At 38.8% G+C, this 17816-nt stretch overlaps 1 protein-coding gene across 1 annotated transcript; it reads left to right on the top strand.

Annotated features, from left to right (window-relative positions):
* The first annotated feature begins 753 nt into the window (after nucleotides 1-753).
* On the top strand, nucleotides 754-6270 carry LOC135157534 (uncharacterized). The gene is made up of 4 exons (XM_064113444.1): nucleotides 754-1153; nucleotides 3961-4108; nucleotides 4994-5061; nucleotides 6103-6270. The coding sequence occupies exons 1-4, from the start codon at nucleotides 1112-1114 to the stop codon at nucleotides 6268-6270; spliced, it is 426 nt and encodes a 141-aa protein (XP_063969514.1). The 5' UTR covers nucleotides 754-1111.
* Nucleotides 6271-17816: the final 11546 nt, after the last annotated feature.

Here is a 17816-nt window from a genome sequence, read left to right as displayed (position 1 = left end):
CAATTTTTCTAGTTCTTGGAGGTAATTTTTGAATAAACCTGATTTATTATAATAAAATGCAAAAGAACAAGTGGGGATATGACATCAACCCACCTAATGAATATTCATGACGACTGTTTTCACAAAATATTGCTAAACTTCAAACTTCAATAACTTTGTTATTTGTTATCCGATTTTGCTGAAATTTTGCTCAGTGAGTTCTACTCTATTTATTAAGCTATAATACTTTCAGCCCGGACCATCCCTCTAATAGTGCATAGCCTGATGGGTCAGTGATAAAAAATAAGAACTTTTGGAAATAATATGACTAAATAAAGAGCTGGAATATGCCATCAAGTCCTGTAATACCTTTAACCATATAAAACACCCTACTAAATGAAAACATGAGTCAATTTTGCTCATTATATACCCCTCCCCCTCCCTTTAAAAAATATCACCCTGCATGATGGTGGCTGGTTCTGTAAATCATATCAGTATATAGTTTTTCGTTCTCATTCATGTGCATATATGTTCCATTTTTATATTTTGTTTTATTTTAGAATTATTCATTTCGAGGCGTTGTTTGCCTCGGGGTCTTGGAGGCAGCTCGGGCATAAATATGCGGGGCATTATGACTCTCTCTCTCTCTCTCTCTACCCCCCCCCTTTTTTTTTTTTTTTACCTCGATGATGATCCAATTAAGGACCGAGACTGGGTGGGGCGGGGCTTGGGGGCGGGGTTTGGGAGGAGGGACATTATTTTGGTAAATAACGTGCGATTGCGAGACTGTCGTTTTTATCGTAAAACTAGTATCAAACTGAAAGACTGCCATCATTTGCAGAGGCGCTAGGCCTATAAGAGAAGAATTAGAAGAACATAGATAACGAATATCGCTTCAGTTCCAAAGTCTAATTTTCCAGGCTAATGCCAACGCTTTTAATAATTAAATCAGCCGTCATAGATTGGCTTTGAACTGTCATCGAGTGATACGGGAGCTAGCTTGCGCTCCACGCCGGAACTCTGGGCTAGTGATACACTGGGTATACCGATTGTCTGCTAGCTGCTACTAGTGCTAGATTCTCGTTGCTGCTCTCTAGGGGCCTACTCTATCTTCGTGAAGTAAAATCTGAAGATGGACATTGATTCGTTTTTTCATTCGATCCTAGAATACGGGGTAAGAGTTTGATTTTCATAGTTGTATACTGTCAGACCGACCCTTTCCAAAGCTTTTTCCTTAATAATTGGACTGATTCAAGTAGGGGTGGGGTGGATCGAATTGTCTTGACTTGTTTTGACTTTGTTATGTTGGTCTAACTAGCCAGGGAATTAGAGCAGAGGTCTTTAATCTAGTCTATTAAGTACTGAGAGTATTAACGTTAGTATGTTTTGTTTTAATACATGATCATACAATGTTTTCTCAATTCAAACTTGCACTTAAGTTCATAAAAAAAAAATAACCTGAGTGTTGGTGTTATATTTCAGGCTAGTTCAATGTTTGAATTTTATCTGAGTCTCTGACTCTGAAAGATGAAATGTAATCTCATAGTGAGACCACCACATATCGACCACCTCTTTTGAAACCGACCACCTTGCGCGCATTAAAATTATTGTGTATTACAAACTACTAGTATACGCACATGAGAGTAGGCGCAGTGTCCATATAGGAACGCAGAGCTACCAAGACAGTCTCACGCATTGTGCATGAGACTCGCACATTGTGCGTAAGACTCACGCACCCAGGGACAGGGTCCATCTCACGCATGGCACCCTTTTTTGACACGCATCGGGACCCGACAGAAAAAAAAGAGAAAAAGTAGCATTATTCGCTAGATTATACGCACTGGCCGACCGCCTTCACACGCCGTCATGTCTACCCCGGCACGCGAGACGAATCGAGAGTGCAGTCAGCGCACAGCTAGTACGTGATACGATGAATCGCGTGCGTGCATCGCATGGTTTTGTAGTATGGATCGATATCATGATGAAGCTCATATATCGCACGCGCGTGTTGCGCGCGCCTTTTCGAAACGTACAAGTGTAAGTACTGGCCGCGTGCACGCAGAGACGCCGAGTCATGAAAATCTCACGCATAACATTTTTTTAACTTGGCATCTCTGGGAACGGTAAGAATCGATTTTACGAGAGAAAAAGAAGGGGAAAAGGGTAAAAATTTGAAAGATGACAGCATCAGAATTAAGCCTTAGATCTAGTAGAATTTATCAAAATTGTTTTGACTAGACCCGAACCCGCACCATTTCCGATCGGATACGGCTTTAGAACAAATATCTTTCGTCAATCGTCGAATCATGTGCCGGAGCTCGCAGTGGAAGTAGTGAGACGATGATTTAGCATGTTGACATCATAGAACTGATTTGGGAGAGTAAAAATATTTCGCCACCGCAACAAGAATTGGCCGTAAACTTAGTGTATCACGGGTGGTCGGTTTCAAAAGAAGGGTGCAAATGAGCAAATGTAATACCGTCGTATTCGTTGATCGCATATATATATGTGAATTGAATCGGTGTCACTGATCGAAACATGGGAATCTGAAAACCAGTTAAAACCGATTTTTTTTTTTCACAGATATGATGCTTAGAAAATTAGGTGGTCGATAAGAAAAAGTTCCAACCATACCAATTTCATTTTTAAGAGATAAAATAAAATATTTTAAAGATAGGTGACCTCAGAATAGCTAAAAAAAAGAAGGAAAAAATTGTCTTTAAAAAGCAAAAAAATAAAAAGCCTAATTCTTCACACTTCATATTTCAAGTAGTAAAGTTGAATAGTTAATGAAAATTCTTGACACCTTTATTTTGCAGACTGCTTGGGAGTTTTTATTGAGATAGCTCAGTATGCACATCTAAATGCTAATGCTTGAATAATGGAAGTTTTTTTGCAGTAAACACCATGTATGTAGTCCTGAAAATGACTGTTAGTTTCTTTCTTGATGTTTTGGTAGCTCTTAAAAGAACTGTTATTGACATTTCGACCAGCGTGTTCTGGTCGTCATCAGGAATGATGAACCTTATGAATCCTTGGGTATGTATTAAGTTGTAAGCAGGTTGGTTATATGAAACTCTTGCTTTCTGCATTTTTAATCAAATACTTGTCTGGGTTATTGTTGATCAATTTCAACAAGTTTAATGTCCTTTTTAAATCTTAGGATGTCCTTTAATCAAGTTCAATGAAAATTTCTAAATTCATTTTGGCGGCTTATTGTTGGTCTTGAGCCAGTAGGTCACATAGTTTGTTGAGATATTCAAACTGCATATTGCAAAAAACAATGATCTGACATATTTTATCGGTAATAAGGTAACAGGTAGACTAAAAAATCTGCTGTTTTGGAAGAGTTTTAAAATTTTCTGATTTTTTTCAGCCCTCCTCCTTCTACTGCGAAGCCAGACAAAGTCTTAGCGGAGCATATCTTGACCGAAATAGACTGATTTTTTTGGTCTTGGTAAAATGTTGCAATGGTCAATGACCTGATAACATTTCTTTCTCAAAATAAATGATCTGTTTGAGAGTGATCTGAGCGGATTTCAGGGTCACAAGGTCAAAGATCACAGGGATCATAGTTGCAAAAGTTAGGTGACAAGACATGTTATTCCTATCTGGCGATGGCGTAGGCATAAATTTCTTCTGTGCAGTTGATAATCCATCAATTTGTGGAGCGATGTGGCCCAGTGGATTAGTCTTCTGACTTTGAAACAGAGGGTCGTGGGTTCGAATCCCAGCCATGGCGTAATTTCCTTCAGCAAGGAATTTATCCACAATGTGCTGCACTCGACCCAGGTGAGGTGAATGGGTACCCGGCAGGATTAGTTCCTTGAATGCATGAGCGCTGAAAGGCAGCTCGAGCTAAAGCCGGTGTAATAATAATAACAATGCGCCTCAGAATAGATTGTTTCTAGAAAGATGGCGCCTATTATTATTAATTTTTCTTTTTATTCTTCTTTCTTCCTGCTAATCCTGAAAATGTAGTCTTTAGCAGGTCTTGTATTAGCTGAAGCCCTGGATGATCTAGATGATGCACTCTCAGAATGGCCACCCATCCTCTTGGTTGCTATTACTGCGTTTGTGGTCACTGTTGCCATGGAAATTTATGCATGGTATTCAGATTCAGATTTGAGTGAGTATCTGAATAGTCCTGAATATCCTTCTGATGACAGTAGCATTAATGCTGCCCCACTATTTTGCTAGCATATTTTTACCAGTATATGTTTACTAGCATATTTCCTAACAGTTAACTTGTCTGATAATGTCACATTTGCCAGCTTGCAGCAAGTTTTAAAGGAGTATAATAGGTCACTGAAACTTTTATCTAAATCTGAGGTACATGTACATGAATGTATGTTTAACTGTGTTTTACCAAATCAGAACATTATAGAGCACCAAATTATAAAAATGTCTAGGAACAACAGGATCTTATATCACAAAGGTGTATAAAGAGTTTTATCAACTGTCAAAAATCTATTGAAATAGTGACATTCACCCAAGAACAAACAAGTATAGAATTAAAGCATCAGATAATGATATCAGTTTAATAGCTAAAACAAAACATGGCAGAAGTGTATGTAGGTAACTGTAAGAAAAGTATTTTGTAGCAGTAGATTTGGAACATGCATAAAATGGATCTTTATTATTATTTTTTTAACCTGTTGAATGCATTTGATTTTAGTGTGAATCAAGGACTCTGATCAGAGTTATATTAGACACGGTTGCATGGGTTGGAAATGTAATTGAGAATTTGAATTTTGGTATTTGAAATAAATCAAATATAGGATTTTCCAAAAGGGGGGGCACATTTTGCAGAGGAAAAATTTGACAAGCAAAAAAAAAAAGGCCTCTACTTTCAAAGGGGGGGGGGGGGCACACTTCTGTTTTAACAGCATTTTTATATTACAAATTTTAATTGTGCCTCTCAAAGGGGGGAAGGGCGTGGGCTGGCTGTGCCCCCCCCCACCTGGATCCACCAGTAAATACACTAATTTGTTATTCATTTATTTTATTATAGCTTTAATGCAGAGAGGAAAGAGAAAGTTCTTCAAGCTGCTTAGGAGTGCACCGATTATTGGAAGCAAGGTCAGTACTCATCAGTTCGAGCGATACCCTTTTAGGGTGAAACACAAATTCCTCAAATTTTGGAATTCATGGTTCTCAGTGAAACAGGTGCTCATTAAACCTATTCTTGTTAGAAATCGCCTTTAATTGATTTATCCATATTTAAATTCTTGTGTGAATGTGGTTTGCTCTTGATAGAGGTAAAAATGGATCTCATAATAATGATAGCTGGATTTATATGGCGCTTTTTGCCTGTGGATACAAAGCACTTGCTATTATTACTCGGCTTTAGCTCCAGCTACTATCACCGGCGCTCAGTGCCCTCAAGGAATTAATCCTGCCGGGTACCAATTCACCTACCTTGGTCGATAGTGACTGTGGATACATTTCTTGCTGAAGGAAAAGTCATCATGGCTGGGATTCGAACCCATGACCCTCTGTTTGAAAGGCGTGAGTCAGAACCACTAGACCACAATGCGCCCACATAATACCACCCGGACCCCGGCCCTGATATAGAGAGAGCCACTCGACCAGGCACTCTGCATTTACACACATGCATGCACACACAGGATGTTTGTCCCACCAAACAAAACGTTTTTGGAATATTCACAAAAAGAAACTCAAAGCCAATAATTGTTAGTTGGCTAACATTTCCTATTTGTGCTTAACAAATCTACATGGAAAGGAAAAACCAAGAGGAGATCACTCATAATCGAAAGTAACAATTTCTATGTAAAAGACCTAGTGTCGAAAGGTTTTAAGATGAATGTAGATTGTTCCTGATGAAAGTTTCTACATGAGGATTTGCTGTTTCCAGAAGATTTTGTGAGTTCAAATTTTCCCCAAGCTCCAATTCATTGATGTACCCCCCTTGAAAAAATACACATTAAAAGCCAAACCAAATCCCCCTGCTCCCCCAAACTCCACTTAGACATTAGAAAGTAAAGAAATTAAAATATAAATCATGAATAATCAAGTCTTTTATATGCATATCAAAGAGGCATGCATGCTCAATATTTATATATATTTTTTCAAGTGAGATCATCCTTTTCTATTCCGCAGATTACAGAAGAATTAAAGACTACGAAGAATAACATTGCCAAATCATCCTTCAAATTACCCAAGGGTGAGAGCTATAGGACTAAGCTCCCAGAGGCAGGACTTAGCCAAGGAGAAATAATGGCAATACTAAAAAAAAACTACAAAAGTTTAGGTGAGCTAAGGAGCTAAGACTAACTTCTTAATATTAAGTTCAAGTCCTGGGTCCCGTAACACAAAGGTTAGCGATTATTCGTACACTTGGTTTTTACGTTTGATTGTACATTGTAGCCAATGGAATCAATCATAAAAAAATGTTCTACGATCATTGCTAAGCTTTGTATTACGGGCCCCTGGTATGGAAATCCAATTTCTATAGGAAAGGTTATAAAGCAATCCTAAAGTGTTTATCATATGCCAGAATTCTTATTTAGAACATCAAACTTTAATTAGAGTAATTCAGACTTGCTTGAAACTGTATTCATTCGATTAAGCTGTTCCTGTTGCAGCTAACACAGGAAACAACTTTTGGGAGCACACTAAGGCGTGTTGTCAAAAGTGTGTGTGCGTCTTTTCCTTTATATTCCACAGCGAAACCGCTGAGCGTGACATTGTCCTTTTTTCTTACCTACGGGTCAGTGCTCTTGCCATTCAAGACGCCAGCGTGCCCTTTTGCAGCGAAAACGGAAGCGTTCGCTTTTATCTTTTCTTTTGACGCCCCCGGTTGGCTCTCCGATAAGATGTTTTTGCATGAGCGCCCTCTATGTCCACGATATCGGCGTTTTAGGCAAACTATTGAACGCCCGATCTCTAGTCACTGATCTGAATATCGTTGTGTCCTTGTGTCGGTGTGCCTAGTCGCAGTGGGGTATATATTTTCCAAAGTTACGCTTTCACAATTTCTTTTGATGATTTTTCGTTTCGGGTTTCAGTATATGACAAAGTTCAATTAAATTTAGATTTCATTTCTTTAATAGAACAATAAAGCTTTAGCCCTTTAGCACGAGTATGTTGCTTTATTTTGAAGAATATACCGTTAGATATTGACTTTCTAAAAGTAAGTATTCAGGCGCGGGTAAGATTTTTTTAAATCACACTGAGCCCACACTGTTAGCATTGTCGGGTGGAAAAATTGTCCTTCATCTTTGTAAACGAAATGCAAATCCCCTCGTAAATGATGCAATATAAATCATACCTGGGTCCAAAAATGATGGCATTTAAATTTATACATTGAAAAGCTACTGTGACAAAAAAAAACAATACATCCACAAAATGCAAGCGTTTTTTGTGGAAAAAAGGATGAAAACTAAGGCCATCGTTTAAATTCAAATTTGAGCTAAACAAAGGCCTATGTCTAATTTAGCCAAAGTGCACATCAATTTTACTCTTATTATACACATGTTTAAACATTGACATGTTGGAAACTTAAATATTCACACATAATACAGATGCCGTGCAAAACAAACGAATAAAGTATCATTAATTTGAACTTTAAAAATTTAATTGGATGCTCAAGCAGTCATATCGGTCATTGTAGCTTAAATGCACAATTCTTGAATTTCATTGCCCGAAATTCAGAACAAAAAGTACTTTCGTTACTTTGAAGGACCATTACAAACATCTTTGCCTTCGAACGAAATCAAAAGCACTTAAAAAATAAATATTGAAATTATCAAAGAAGTTGAGGTAGTCTTGACCATGAATTGAGTTGAGTGTTTATAAAGGAATTACAGCGTCTTCTAAACTTTGAATGACCGATGAAAAATGTCGCGTGAATTAAAATGCAAATTAACACATTTAAGTGACTCCGACATGATATTGGACAGGAAAACCTATATTATCTTTTTACCTGGGATCCGTCTTTATTCCCTTATATAAATTTCCCCTGTGATCTAGAGTATTATGTGACCTAGTATTCTTGATTACCACCCAGGAGCCACAGAACCGAAGGGGGTCTGGGGCTGAGGCCTCCACAAGCAGGCGCGGATCCATGGGGGGGGCCGAGGGGGCCTTGGCCCCCCCCCCCCCCCCTTCGGCAAAAAAAAAAAGAAGAGAGGGGAAGAAAGAGAAAAAAGAGGGGAAGAGGGGAAAGAAAAGAAGAAAAAGAAGAAAGGAAGAGGGGGAAGAAGGGAAGAAAAAAGAGAGAGGAAAAGGGGGAAAGAAAAGAGGAAAGGAAAGAGGGAGAGGGAGAGGGGGGAAGGAAAAGGACAAAAAAAGAGAGAGGAAGAAGGAGGAAAGAAGAGAGGAGAGAGAAAGGGGAAAAGAGAGAGGAAGAGGGAGAAGGAAGAAGAGGAAAAAAAAGAGAGAGGAAAGGGGGAAAGAACAGAAGAAAAGGGGAAGAGGGGGAAGGAAAAGGGATAGGAAAGGGGGGGGGGGGGCGAATCGATGTTCGAGCTAGGGGGCGCCAAACTGATACTCAAACTAGGGGGGCGCCGAATCGATGTTCGAACTAGGGGGGCGCCGAAATGATGTTCGAAGGGATGTTAAAATTATGTTCGAACTGGGGGTCGAATTGATGTTCAAACGGGGGGGGGGGGGGGGCGAATCGATGATCGACCTACATGTAGGGGCGCCGAATTGATACTCGAACTAGGGGGGGGGGCGCCGAATTGATGTTCGAACTAGGGGCACCACATTGGTGTTTGAACTAGGTGGCGCCGAATTGATATTCGAACTAGGGGCGCCAATTTGATGTTCCGACTGAGAGCGCCAAATTGATGTTCGACCTAGGGAGGCCAAATAGATGTTCGACGTAGGGGGGGGGGGTTGCGCCGAATTGATGTTCGACGTAGGGGCGCAAAATTTATGTTCGACATCGGGGGGCGCCGATTAAATGTTCGTACTAGGGGCGCCAAATTGATGTTCGAACGAGGGGGGCGCCAAATTGATGTTAGAACTAGGCGGCGCCAAAATGACGTTCGAACTACGGGGCTCCGAATTGATGTTTGAACAAGGGGGAGGGGGTGAGTTAATTTTCGAACTAGATGGGGGCGCCAAATTTATGTTTGAACTGGGAGGGGCGCCAAATTGATGTTCGAACTAGGGGAGCGCCGAATTGATGTTCAAACTAGCGGGGCGCCAAATTGATGTTCGAACTAGGGGAGCGCTAATTTGATGTTTGACCATTAGGCGACAAATACATGTTTCAGAAGGGGGAGGGCAAAGTGATATTTCACATGGCGCCAAATTCATGTTCAACCGAGGGCGCCAAATTGACCTTGAACTTAGGGGGCTCCATGCAAATTCATGTTCGACCGGGGGCGCAACATTGCTCGTATTGCCTGTTTATAGTGAAATTTATTTCCTGCCCAAAAAGGTTACATTAATGCGGCTGATTTAAAATATCCCGTTTTTACGATAATAGACAAAAATCAATGTGCTCGAGTTTGAAGTTTGTTTGGCGAGATAGGTATCCCGTTCAGGGTCAGAAAAGAAGTTAATATCAAATTCAGTTGGCGCTACGCGCTCGCAATATTTGATCAGTGAGGTGTGTATCCTCTCTATCGATCACACGTACATAAGTCCTTAAAGTGTTAGTGTTTTTCAAATCAATATACATAGGCCGATCCAGGAGGCAAAGTTTTTGCCCCCCCCCCTTCCCATGGTGGCGCAAAAAAGGAAAGAAAAAGAAAAAAAAGACGAAGAGAAAAAGGAAAACCTTTTAGAATATGAATTATACCTTAAAAGAGTCCTTTTTAAGTCAGTATATAAAAAAATTTAGCTCGCGCTTCGCGCTCGCATCACTATTTAGCTATACGCATCCCGACCTCACAGTATTTTTTATGCGAACTAGAAGCACAAGCTGAAAATATTTTATATTCTAATCCAACAACTGAAAATGTCCTTTTCATTTCATCATTAAAAAAGTTTTCAAAGAATACATCATGGTTAAAAGTTTGTATCGCCACAAGAAAAAGCAGAAAGAGACATTTTGAGGGTATTTTATAGTCCATCAAAGGGAAAGTTGTTCACTTGTGACATCACACATCCTTGTCGCATTGCCAATGGGAGGATCTCCATAGCACTAGTGATTGCAATATTCAAATGCTCATAACTTTCTTATTATTTATCCGATTTTTCTCAAACTTTCTTTGTTCTTATTCTTTGATTTTTCTGTTTCGACACAAGCCTACTTATTCCAAAGGTTTCATTCCCTTTAAAGTGATTGCCCAATTTTAAGGTCTTAATATAAAACATTTCCTGTCCGTGCTAACGTTCGCATTAGTTGATTGGTGAGATGTCTGCTCTTCATGAATTCCTAAAATCAGTCCTTAAAATGTCAATTTTTCTGATCTGAATATCAAATTTTTTTAGCTCGCGCTTCGCGCTCGCATCATTTGGTTAGTGAAATACGTAAGGACTTAGTGAATTCCTACAAACAAGCCTTAGAATGCCCCTCTTCAGGTCTGAATTTCATAAATTTTCAGCTCGCGCTTCGCGCTCGCAGTGTTTGATTAGTGAGATGCGTATGGTAATCATGATTACAATGACTACAAAAAGTGCTTCATATGTTTAAATGTAATTCTAACAAAATCAGCAAAGGATGCCACTATCATTAGATGACTATGCTGAGATATTTATACTCTTAATGGATACCTTAAATATAGTCCTTAAAATGTCCCTATTTGGGGCCAATATATACAAAAATTTCAGCTCGCGCTTCGCGCTCGCATTGTTTGTTTAGCGAGACAGGTACGTATCACGATTACAAAAAAATTGCTTATAATGTCCCTTTTAGGTCTGAATATCAAAAATTTTCAGCTCGCGCTTCGCGCTCGCGTTATTTAATCAGTGAGATACTTATCCGTTTAATGGCATTCCATGTTCTTAAAATATCTCTATTAGGTCAGCATACCTGGCAACTGAGCGCGCTCCCTAAGTGACACCAAATTTGTGGTGGTGCCCCCCACCCCCATGCCGTGATCCACGGTACGCCACTGTACCTATATATTCTATAACAAACTACTTGAATTCCCCCCATTTAAAAATTTCGGATCGCGATTTGCGCTCGCATTATTTGCTATAAATGTATCAACCCATGAATGCTGTTCATGATTACAAAAAATATAAAATATCCAGTTTTTCAGGCCTCATGCACTGTCAACAAATTTCACGCACTCATTAGGCTTATTAGATTAATAAATATGAAATAATTTTTGTATGAATTCATAACTAAATTGTCCCTTTTTCAGGAAAATATATAGACAAGTTTTAGGAAGAGGAATAGGCATCATTTTTATATAATGACAAAATGTCCTTAGGCCTATTAAAAATGTATCGATCCTAGTTTAAAATAATAATAAAATATCAGCTCGCGCTTCGCTCGCATCATTTATTAAGTGCTTTCCACATCCACTTCATAATTCCCCTATATACACAGTGCTTTAAATATTGCTTAAATTGACCCATTTCATATCGGAATTTCAAATATTATTTCCAGCTCGCGATCCGCGCTCGCATTATTGATTTTCATGATGAAAAATGAAATGTATTCAGAATGCCCATATTCTGTCTAACGCTAAAACACGTGCACGCATGTTTATTGAGATACGCATCTTGATCTTATTAAAAACGTGCTAAAATTATCCAGTTTCAGATCAGAATATCAAAAAATTTCTGCTCGCGCTTTGCGCTCGCATTATTAATGTAGGAAGATACAAAAAACTACCCATCATTTTTCATGAGTGACAAAACATGAATCGAGTGTCCCGTTGGGGTTTGAAATCTAATTTTTTAGGTTGGAATATCAGGAATGTTCAGCTCGCGCTTCGCGCTCGCATTTTTTAATCGTTGAAATATGTATCGTCTTAATGGCTAATTCAAAACGTCATTAACAGGTCCCTTTTCGACCAGGCCAGAATGCACATTAAAAATGTCTGCTCGCGCTTCGCGCTCGTAGTAATTATCTAATTACATACGCATGTTGTTCAGGTTCACAAACATTGCCCAGAATGTTCAATTTCAGGTCAAAATACATTAAATTTAATTATTTTTTTTTATCTCGCATAGGGCTTATGAGATTATTGCACATTAATGTTGTTTATAAAGTAAAGCTAGGAAATGACTGTTAGGACATGGGCGTTTTGCCCCCCCCCCCCCGCAAAAAAAAAAAAAATAATAATAAAAATCACGACCAAGAAAAAAAGAGAGAAAAGGAAAGGGATTATGGTGAAATATAATGTTATTTTCCAAATATTATGTCAAATATATCGCGCTTCGCGTTATCATTATAGGCCTTGTGAGATACCTCAATGTGTTTTTAAGAATACAATTTCGGAACTTCTACCCCCCCCCCATTTTATTTTTATTTTTTTATCTTGGTGCCCTCTACAAAAGTTCAACAAGCCCCCCCCCCCCCCCGTGCAACCCTGCTGAATAAATCACAGCTTCGCCACTGATGAGGAGATTGAGTCGATTGCTTCGAGATTGTATTATTCCCGAGAGGTTATCATTGATATTATTGAAGGCTATTCTAAACAACTAGTAAAGAAACTACAGCTCCCGTTCACACAATATTCTAGTAGGGCCTACTCTGGTGAGAAGTTAAACCAAATTGAGACCCCCAAAAATTGCTCGCACTTCGCGCTCCCATTGATATTACATTATATATTCATGGATTTTTTTTTCAAGAACACATTAAAAAGTGGTCTTTAATTGCCTTTTTTTTAAATGTGATTAGGCCTATGTAATAAGATAATTCAAAATACATTTAAGGCTTTTAAGTTACATTTAAGTTAGCCTGGCCGGGAGGGAGGGGGCGCCATTTTTCGAAAAGTACACATGGGCGCCAAAAATCAGGTCAAATTTGGGCCCCCCTCCCCACGAAATCCTGGATCCGCGCCTGTCCACAAGTACCATGATTTTATGCATGGTGACCCCCACCCCCTTCAAACCAGTCCGCTGGGGGGGGGGGGGAACTTAATTATTTCTTTTAATTTTCCAGTTCTACTTACAATATCCAATTTTGTCAACTTAATTCTAATGGTTCCTTTTTTCATCCAACTTCATTTCTTCCTTGAATTTTTCTAAATCTTTCTATACCTATTCTTTTTTTAACCTTCACGTTTGACTTGTACAATACGGTTCTAGGACAACTACCCCCTGGACAATCACCCCCCGGACAACTACCCCCCGGACAATTACCCCCCGAGGACAATTACCCCCCGGACAATTACCCCCCGGACAATTACCCCCCGAGGACAACTACCCCCCCGGACAATTACCCCCCGGACAACTACCCCCCGGACAATTACCCCCCAGACAATTACCTTCAGAAAATCCCCCCTTCTCTCCAGCATCAATGTTAGAATTAGGCGGGACCCATTGTAAGTTTTGGTCGGTGGCACAGGTTTCCGAAATATTTTCTACTTTATCTTACGTTAATAACTTTTTCTTTCTCTTTTATATTGCTCTTTCTCCTGTTCTCTCACTTTCTTCTTTTTTCCTTTTTTGTTTTTATATAGCGGCGCCTTCTGCATCATGAAAAATGGGGGGGGGGGGGGGCTTGCACCCGAAACCTCCCGTTTGGCTGTGCATATATACATCAGAAAATTTGTAAACTGGCCCTCATTCTAAGTTTTCATAGAACAATTGAACACGATTAGTCATAATAATCACAAATGCTGAATATCTCTGATTCCAACTAATCTGATGTTTTTAAATATTTATTTTGGGTTTAATTTCAGGTAAGAAATCAGGCAAATAGATAAAACGTAAAAAAAACACCTGTATAGGTAGAAATATTGAAAGTCGATAACGCAACTATAAACACTAACACTGTCAAGTAGACCTATAAATCTGTTTTTTTTTAACAGTTCAACTAACAAGAAGCTAAGAATTATGAAACAATTGGTGCACATTCCAGATTAAGATGTGGCTTTATAACTTAATACAGTAAGCTAAAAAACTTTATGCAAAGATAATACACACAAGAACACCTTGTAAATTACAAGGTGTTTTTGTGTGAATTATTCTTGGGTGAAAGCAATTAAACATTAAAGAAGGAAATTAAGTACCAAATTTAGTAAATTGTAAACAATATGACATAATCAAATACAGTGTTTTTTCTATACAAATTGGCAATCATGATAGTATACAATTCGTTTAAGTTTGTAAGAATTTATAAAGAAGTAGGCCTATGCAAATCAAATAATGCGACCGAGCACCGTGAGCTGAAAATATTAATATTTAGACCATAAAACGGAAATTTTACAGAGCACTTGAAAAATCAATTTGTAAATTTAAAAATAATGAAAGCTCGATATCCGAGATGAAATATGTTTTGTATATTGACTTCGAAACTTGATATTTTAAGCTCCATATCAGCCTATATCGAGCAAGATATTAATCTCATCGAAAAAGCAATGCGAGCGCGAAGCGCGAGCGGAAAATACTTGATATTCCGGTATGAAAATGGTGAATTTGAGCACTATCTAAAGCATTGTGTATGGAAATTGTGAAGTGGATGTGGAAAGCACTTAATAAATGATGCGAGTGTGAAGCGCGAGCTGATATCTTCATTATTATTTTGACCTAGGACCTGGACATTCTAGGTCTATAAGGACATTTTGTCATCATATGAAAATGATGACAACTTTCTTATTCCTCTTCCTGAGCGCGATATGAAACATATGAAACTGTGATATTGTCGATATTCTTTTCTGAAAAGGGACAATTTAGTCATTATGATAACTATTATCATATTTATTAATGTAATAAGCCTAAATGAGTGAGTAAAATGTGTTGACACTGAGGCCTGAAAACTCAGATATTTTAAGTACTTATGTAATCATGAATAGGATTTGTGAGTTGATATATTTTTAACAAAAATGCGAGAGCAAAACGTGAGACGAATTTTTTTGGTAAACTGTCATAAAAGGGGGGGGGGGGTTAAGTAGTTTGTTATATAATTTGGCAAATCAAATAATGCGAGCGCATAGCGCAAGCTGCAAGTTATATTCACACCATAAAACGGACATTAAACAGAGCACTTAAAAATCAGTTTGTAAATCAAACAAAATTATGAATAATGTCCGTGCTAAAATATGCTTTGTAATATCGACTTCAAAACTTGACATTTTAAGCTACATATCAGCCTATTTAGCAAGATGTGTATCTCATCGAACAGGCTATGCGAGCCCGAAGCGCGAGCGAAAAAATTAATATAGTGACATGAAATATATTTTTTAATCATTTTCCAAGTCATCCCCTGACCTTTTTTTTACTCGTCTCCCTCTTATTTCAACTCTTATTTTTCCTCCTTTCTTTCCCCTTCTTTTTCTTTTTTTCTTTCTTTCCCCCTTTTTTTTCTTCATTTCTTGCTCTGCCGATAGGGGGGGGCGCGGGCCCGTCGCCCCCCCTCTGGATCCGCCTATGGATGGAGCTCAATTTTACAGCTTTACGGCGTACGTTTGATTCCAAGATACTCGAGAATGCCTTGAGTACTTCTTACGTCAAACGTACGGCCGACGTATATGACTTTGTGCACTCCCTTTGTCTAGGGGGTAGTTGTCCGGGGGGGTAGTTGTCCGGGGGGTAGTTGTCCGGGGGTTAGTTGTCCGGGGGGTAATTGTCCGGGGGGTAATTGTCCGGGGGTAGTTGTCCGGGGGGTAATTGTCCGGGGGGTAATTGTCCTCGAGGGGTAATTGTCCGGGGGGTAGTTGTCCGGGGGGTGATTGTCCAGGGGGTAGTTGTCCTGATACCGTACAATACGTGTATATTGCCGTTGATTTCTTCTTCCTATCAAATATCTGAATTAATCTGCAATGTGTGTATGTCAAATTATTGCAAATTAGATTCCCAGTGTCTAAGGTAAACATAGTAATACGAAAGCCTCTTTGGCCTAGTTTCCCTTCCAACTTTGTACTTCACCTCTTAATCGTATAGCTGCATTCTGTAAAGCTTGCATGTTTGAATATGCACAAAAAATCAATAAACGTACAGGAAATGGTAATAACTCGGTCACATTTGCTCTATACGGCGAGTCGAAAACAGCCGTTTTATTCATTTTATTCAAACCTCCTATATTTAGCTGGTACAAAAACTGTTAAAACGACTGTTTTCGACTCGCCTTAAAACAAATGTGACCGAGGTATTTGGCATACTAGATCAACAAGGATGGGGTGCATGCTGGTGCGGATCCTGCCGGAGTAACACAATACAATCCAATAGGCGCCGTATTTATTTTGAACAATAGATGGGCTCTCAAAAGTATTGTGGTCTATTTTGTGACCTCTACTAAAAGAAGTCAGTGGTTGTATATTCTGCACCTGGAGGGTACAGTTATGTAGTGAATCCCGCCCCCCCCCCTATGAGAGCCATTATCAATTTTGTTGATATAAATATGCCATTTTTACACAAGTGTGCCCCCTATAAAACTCACAGCATGTATTTTAATGAGAATATGTCGTTCATAGACAGGTGAGGACCTTCACTTTAGCCTGATAAACACCCCTTTTCCAAATATATTTGGTTATTAAAATGCACAGAGAGATGGTAGGCAAAGAATATAACTCGAATGTTCATATTAAGAGGAGACCTATATAGAGGGAAGTTACATGGTTAATTAAAAATGTGTTGATAAAATATCAGTCGAATGTTATGTTATAATCTGCTTCGCCAAACAGGTTTTATGCAATATTGCTCTTTATAAAGGCAAGTATTAAACTACATTAAATGTCGAAATGTTGAGGAATATAATGGAAACCATATTAAAATACACATTACGAAAAGAAACAAAATCAAGGTTCTAGTATGGGGACAAAACGAGAACAAGAAAACTACCCATTTGATGCTTATTTTAATTCCCCGAAAGCCGGACGTTGAAAATGACATGGGCCAGCGCATTGCAAGCTGTATTTAACGGCTTACCCCATTGTCAAGGTAGACCCCATTCTTGATTGGGGAGATTACCCTTTATTCTTGAACATAGAGGTGGTCTGACTGGTGGCGGATTTCAATAGAAAGATGACCTCTTGATTAGTGGGGTATTTCAATGGGAGATTGTCACTTTGTCAGCGCTGATGACTGTCTTGATACTTTGATGTTCCCCGATGTGTCTTCTATTCGAAAACCGTGTTTGCAACTAATCCCAATTATGAGACTATTTGGCATCAAAATGAAAGCCGAACTGTACCCTTTTTATAGATTTCTTTTGAAAATAAGATATTTACGTTTAAGGTAAAATTGGAATATGAGAAGGCGCTTTATAATATGTAAACCAATATGATTTGTTCATAAGCATCTTTATAATAAATGTTACAAAATCAAGTTTCATAGAACAGATGTTATACTCGATTTAGTTACAGCCAAAATATTTCAAAGTCATCGAGAGGGTAAGTATCAGACTAAATAATGCAAGCGTGAATGACGAGCTTGAAAAGGGATCATTTTTATCAGGGCGGATCCAGCTTTCGTCAATACAGAGAGAGGACGCAAAATCCCCCCTAAGCTTATTTTTGTTGGTTTCCTCAAGGGGGAGTCCAAAGAGTGAAATTTTTTTGGAAGTTTCCTTTTTTGGGCTCTGGAAATTAAGCTATATTTCAAAGTGAGTTTGTGAAAAAAAAGATATGCGTATACATAATTTTCTTTTATTGGCATGATCGTTGGCATGACCCGTTTGGCACTGGTATGCGAGCGCGCAGCGCTTACGGTTTAGATTTCTAAAAAGTTTAGACTTGCAGTAAAGCGCTGTAATAATACGCCGCATGTGAAGCCCCTCTATTATTTACAGCCTACTG

Source organism: Lytechinus pictus, chromosome 18 (genome assembly GCF_037042905.1).
Source record: "Lytechinus pictus isolate F3 Inbred chromosome 18, Lp3.0, whole genome shotgun sequence".
NCBI lineage: Eukaryota > Metazoa > Echinodermata > Echinoidea > Temnopleuroida > Toxopneustidae > Lytechinus > Lytechinus pictus.
Note: the sequence above shows the minus strand (reverse complement) of the source record. Positions and strands in the feature narration are given on the sequence as shown.